The sequence below is a fragment of the Corvus brachyrhynchos genome, unplaced genomic scaffold (genome assembly GCF_000691975.1).
Source record: "Corvus brachyrhynchos isolate BGI_N302 unplaced genomic scaffold, ASM69197v1 scaffold597, whole genome shotgun sequence".
NCBI lineage: Eukaryota > Metazoa > Chordata > Aves > Passeriformes > Corvidae > Corvus > Corvus brachyrhynchos.
Window position 1 is genome coordinate 886,594 of NW_008239000.1, and position 5,503 is coordinate 892,096.

Genomic DNA, 5,503 nt, shown 5'->3' on the forward strand with positions numbered 1-5,503 from the left:
GCGGAGTGCGGAACCGCCCACCCGGCAGCAGAGAACACTCACAAAAATTCAGGTAATTTTCGGACGTGAACGTTGACCTGCATCCGCTTGGCTGCCCGCAGGACGAGCCCCGTCAGCTGGGGATTAAAGGAGATAAAGGAATAAAGTGTCAAAAAACCAAGTCAATGTGGCTGTAGTTGAGGTGGACATAACAGCCACACTAGTCATAATCCATGGGTGAGAAAGGTCGAAAGATTTTGTGTTTTCTCTACTGCTATCCTTATACCTCTTCACAGTGGCTGTGGCCTAATTTAAGATTGGCTGCTTAGCAAACAATGCCAAGGCTGTCTAACAAACAATGACCACTCAGGCAGTAAACAACCAGCTGTACAAGCAAAGGTATCCTTGCTGCATGTTATCCACAAGCTCTTCCTTGTACACTCTCAGTGTCCCATAACAAGAACATCCTCCCCTTGTACCCAGAACATCTTCTCTCACTGATTATTTTCTTGGCCTTCTCTGTGGGTTTTACTAAAGCTGCAGAATTTCACTGTAATATCCTCACGGGTAAATTCTGACTGGTTTCAGGTCTGACTCTGTGAGATTGTCAGTCCAGCTGTCAGTCTCCTCAGGTCCCCCCTTTTGTTTTTGTATTACAAAGACCGCGTTTATTGACTTTTGTAGAGCCTTTTGCATAAAAGACAATAAACACGGCACCATGAGCAGGATGCAAAAAATAACCAATAGGATCAGGCATCTGATTTTAAGCAGATTTTTGATCTATCTTGCAATTTGCTAATTGCCAAACAAACTATTGAGCCAATCAGATTCTGATTCTTCATGCAATTTTGACAAGTTTGTTTGTAATTCCTTAATGTGGGCATGAATGGATTTTGAACGATCAGACAAATTCATACAAGACACTCTATCAAAATCCTCACATCCATGTTCATGTGCTAGCAACAAAAAAATCAACAGCAGCTCTATTTTGCAGTGTAGTGTGCCTTACTGAACCAACACCTGTTAATAATCCGGCTAAAGCAAGCGAAGGGGCATTAGCCTGCCAAGCTAACCAACATCCTAACTTGTTTAACAGTCCCAGTGCTTTAGCAGCTGCTATTTGTGGAGAAAGGAAGGAAACATGTCATCATGTCAATCTCAACAAGTAAAAGTGAAAGAATGAGAACTGTGAGAATGCAGGAAGAACCTGGTACACACCACACAGCAGGATCTGCACTGGATCTTAGGAGAGGAGCTGTGGAATTTCCTCCCGCTTTAGCTGCGCATAACAGCCCAATGAGTCACAGCACTGTTTCTGTAAACCAGGCAGCTCGTGATTGTGCTCCTTCCCTCGACCCACATTTATATGTGGGGGTGTAGACATTACTGCTGTACTGGTTTTAGCTGGGAGAGAATTAATTTTCTCCACAGCAGCTGGTATGAGGCTGTGTTTTGGAACTGTGATGAAAACAGCGTGGGTAACACAGGGATGTTCCAGTGATTGCTGAGCAGTGCTTGCACAGCCTCCAGGCCCTTTCTGTTTCTCACACTGCCCTGCCAGTGAGTGGGTGGGGTGTGTGGGAAACTGGGAGGGGACAGGGACAGGACAGCTGACCCAAAGGGATCTCCCACTCCATCCAGCATCGTGGAACTAGTACAGATTGCCTGAGGTCAATGGGACTACGCCAGTACACACCATCCAAGGAGGTGACCTAAACCCACGTGCTTGGATCCATTCACCTACAGAACCCTTGAAAAAAGGCTGCACTTACAGGATTGATGTCCAGAAATGTCTCATGGTATTCTTTTCTGGGATGCATGCCCTCTATGTCTTCTATAAACTTTGGATCTGCCTGGTAAAAATGTGGAGCTGAGAGAAATATTGGAGCACCTGGAATGCAAAAGCACCAAGTCACCACCTAAAAAAAGGCCGAGCAGGATTCAGGGAAGCCTTTGAGGACCTCACAGCTCTGAGCCGTTTACAGAGAAGGGAAGGGCCCCTTGTGGAGCCACAAACCCCCAGTGTTTCTGGGACAAGCCCCTCACGGCCCTGCAGCTCGGCCGTACCCTGCTTGCAGACGCTGACGTTGAGCACGCCGGTGCCGGGGCAGTTCCCGGCGGGCACGCAGAAGCCGGCGTTGGCGGGGGTCACCGAGGTGTTGGCAAACACCATGGAGGAGGGCACGAAGCGGAACGTGGGCACCCCGGCCACGGCTCCCGAGCTGTCGTATACCAGGAACAGGGACCTGCAGGGAAGCAGAGCCAGGTGTGTCAGGCTGCAGCACACACCGGGGCCAGCTGCACGTGTCTCCCTGCTGATGCCTGTGTGTCGGCCCCGGTTTGCATTCCCAACACCTTCTGTATGGAATTTAATAGGCTCTGATCAGCAGACACACATCTCATCATCCTGCTGCTGCACAAAACAGACGGTCCCCATAGCACTATTGCATGTTGTGTAAGTGCTGGTACCTCTGCTGAGAGGGACCAGGAAAGGAACATGGTTGTGGAAGACAGAGCAATCTGGCACGTCCTGAATTTCGCCTAACACCCATCTGTATTGATTTAAATAATTTCAGATTGGTTTTCTTCTCCACACACCGGGAAATCAGCAAGAGGGGAGACAAGGCGTTAGGTAAGGAAGGAAACACCAAGATTTTCTCGGTACATTTCAGACAGTATCATGTAAAGTCATGAATCTCTGAAGAGGGCAACCTGGGTTCTCTAAAAAAGCACAGCACAGAGGAAGACTTTGGAGGCAATAAGCTTAAGGAAAGTTCATATAAATCCTTCAGTTCCCCTCCTTACTAGCCTTGCAGTGCAGTCTGTCCTTCTGGTTTCCTTCCAGATTTTTCCCTCACAAATCTTCATTTTGAAATAACACATCCTTAACTTGCTGCAGACTGGGAGGTTTTTTTTCTGTAACTCATCCTTCCCACCACGAATGAATGCAGGACACTGCTACTGTTAAATGAAATCACAGGAGGAGAACCACCAGCCTAACGTGACAGCTCAAGAGGAATGCACATAAATGCTCTGCTTTAAAGTCTGAGCAACACTGTCCTCTCCTTACCTGCAGAAATCAGAAGAAAAGATGTAGATGCTCTCATCTTTGTTGATCAGCGGGTGAAAGGATGTCCCATCTGTGCCATTGATCATGTTACATGTCTCTGTTGTCCACCAGCTCAAGGACCTGAACAAAGGGAAACAAAGAGAGCAAGGGCTAAAAGATCTCCAAGCAGCAGTCAGGCAATGCCAGCTCCCGGCCTAAGCAAATGGGAATCAGACCTGTACAGTGCTGATTCCTCTTGCCTCAGCTCTGCTAACAGGAAAAGGGGTTGAAATGGGTTTAAACTGCACCTACAGTCTCTTTAAACAGGCACCAGGCAAGCAAGGGGCAGATTCTGACAGAGGCAACAGTCCTCTGAAAAACTTACTCTTTTCCCTTCCACTCCACAATCCTGGAGAAGTTCAGGTAGCTCGTTTCCCCACTCAGGAAAACATATTCTCCATCATCAGTTCCGTTCATCTGCAAACAGATACAGTTTTCAGTGGCTCCACTCATTCTGTAGCACCTGGCAAAGGCACTGCAATGGGGTGGAGTTGAAGTTGTCACTACTCCAAATCCACCCCAGGAATGACGGACTGCCCCCGAGATCTGTGCAGTTCATCTCCACCTTGTACAGGAACGAGGTGGAAGTGACCAAGCAAGAGCCTTACACCTCCCAACTGCAGGAAATACAACTCCACATGAGCCTTTTCTCCCTTTGAGAGCTGCCCCTGAATAAAGAGCCCTCAGGAAGAAAATAATCCCACAGAAATAACCTCAGCACTGCAGACATCTCCAAGAAGCAAGGATTCCCCACAGCCCAAAATGACCAGAAACACTGTGGAAGCCAGGAATGGCTGCAGCACAGAAATAACATCCAATTTCAGTCAATTACTAAGGAAATCAGGGCGTTTTTCTAACAGTTTTCACAAGTGGCCCCACAAAGCCCATGTTATTCAAGCAAACACCCAAAATAGTGGAGGGGGTTGTCCTTGGAAAGCTTATCCATACCTCCCATCCAGTGCCTAGATGCAGGCAAACTGAAGAGGGAGCACGCCTTTGCTATCCCTACCTCCTGGCTCAGTCCAGGCACACCCCTCTCACAGCCCACACCCCGCAGCAGTGCCATCATTCCCCAGGGAAAGCACCAGCAGGCGTGGCCACCCAGTTACCTTGTTGAAGAGCCCGAAGACAGGGTCGATCTCGGGATGCAGCACGTGGATGGTGGAGAGCAGCCTGTCCTTGTAGCCCCACAGCAGCTCATGGACGCTGCGGACCGTGAACAGGGACTCCTGGTACAGAAGCAGCAGCACCTCCGTGGCAAACTGCAGAGGGGTCGACCTGGTCCACTCCATGGCAGTCTGCCAGGGCATTGCAATGAGGGAGCGATGGTCAGATTTCACGGGGAATAAATGATCAGCTGCATCCACACACAGACACTTTGCACCACACACACACACACATTCATTTCCCCAAGATGCAAACTGCAATGACGTTTATTTCCTTTCTAGCTGACAAGTGGGTTTACAGCATGAATTTAAAGAGGTCATAACAAAAGAAGGACATTTCTTTGGGCTAACCAACCTGTGGTTCTTCTCATACTGCCTGTTACAGTACATCACAGCCAAAAATCTGAAGGAGAGATAATCCTTACCACCACGAGATGCCTGGGAGGAATTGAAAATACAGTGTCTGTATTGTCTGCAACTTTCAGGAAGCTGAGTCCTATCTACTGCTATATACAGGGCATTTCTGTACTCATTCATAAAATCAGGCATTTTTGGAAACGCTGGGGAAAAAGCTGAAATGAATGTACCCTGCAATTGAAATTAAACCAGGATGGAGAGTAAAGGCTGACTCACACTCCCTGTGCTGGAGTACAGCCTGACTTCCTCTGGAAGCTGTGACACCTTTGGATCTGCTTCTTCTCGTGCTATCTGCCTGTGATCACCACAACGAGACTCTCTTTCACCTAGCACAGTCCGGGGGTGCATTTCTAACTTTAATTCTACTCTGAGAGGTCCTTTTCATTCAGCTCCATCTGCAACTGCTCTGCTGTAGTTTCTTTCCAGTTTGAGAAGCAGACTTGGAGGCAGCTTCTCCAATTTTGACAAAATAACCCCAAGCACTCCTAACTTCTTCACGCAGAAGCCAGAGTTCCTCCTAGGTATTTGACATCAATAATTCCCTGGTTTCATGGACTCTTGGAAGCTCAGCAAGCCTGATTTCTCCTCATCCCTGTAGAGTGTGTGATCTCTTAGCACCAGAGGAAGGCACTAACACTGCAGAGGTGTGAGGAGAGGGAGGAACAAAACAAAACCCCCACAACAGTGAAGCCCCAAACTGAGACCAGCATCTGCCCAGGACACGAGCTGCCTCTCTCATTCTTCCATCACATTTATCTACTATAAAGGGGGAGTCAGGATGAAGCAACATGCTACTCATGCTGAAGTGTGTCAAGATGAATTCCAAGCAGGA

The 5,503-nt window shown here is 48.1% G+C and overlaps 1 protein-coding gene across 1 annotated transcript in view; it reads right to left on the reverse strand.

Moving 5' to 3' along the window:
* Nucleotides 1-5,503, reverse strand: part of SCARB2 (scavenger receptor class B member 2) — a gene marked incomplete at its 5' end in the record, with an annotated part of 13,527 nt that overhangs the window by 3,767 nt on the left and 4,257 nt on the right. The window contains 6 exons of the mRNA XM_017738945.1: nucleotides 43-116; nucleotides 1,752-1,870; nucleotides 2,047-2,225; nucleotides 3,050-3,169; nucleotides 3,414-3,505; nucleotides 4,198-4,386. Of these exons, the coding sequence (XP_017594434.1) occupies nucleotides 43-116; nucleotides 1,752-1,870; nucleotides 2,047-2,225; nucleotides 3,050-3,169; nucleotides 3,414-3,505; nucleotides 4,198-4,386 (773 nt within the window). The remainder of the gene's footprint in view (nucleotides 1-42; nucleotides 117-1,751; nucleotides 1,871-2,046; nucleotides 2,226-3,049; nucleotides 3,170-3,413; nucleotides 3,506-4,197; nucleotides 4,387-5,503) is intronic.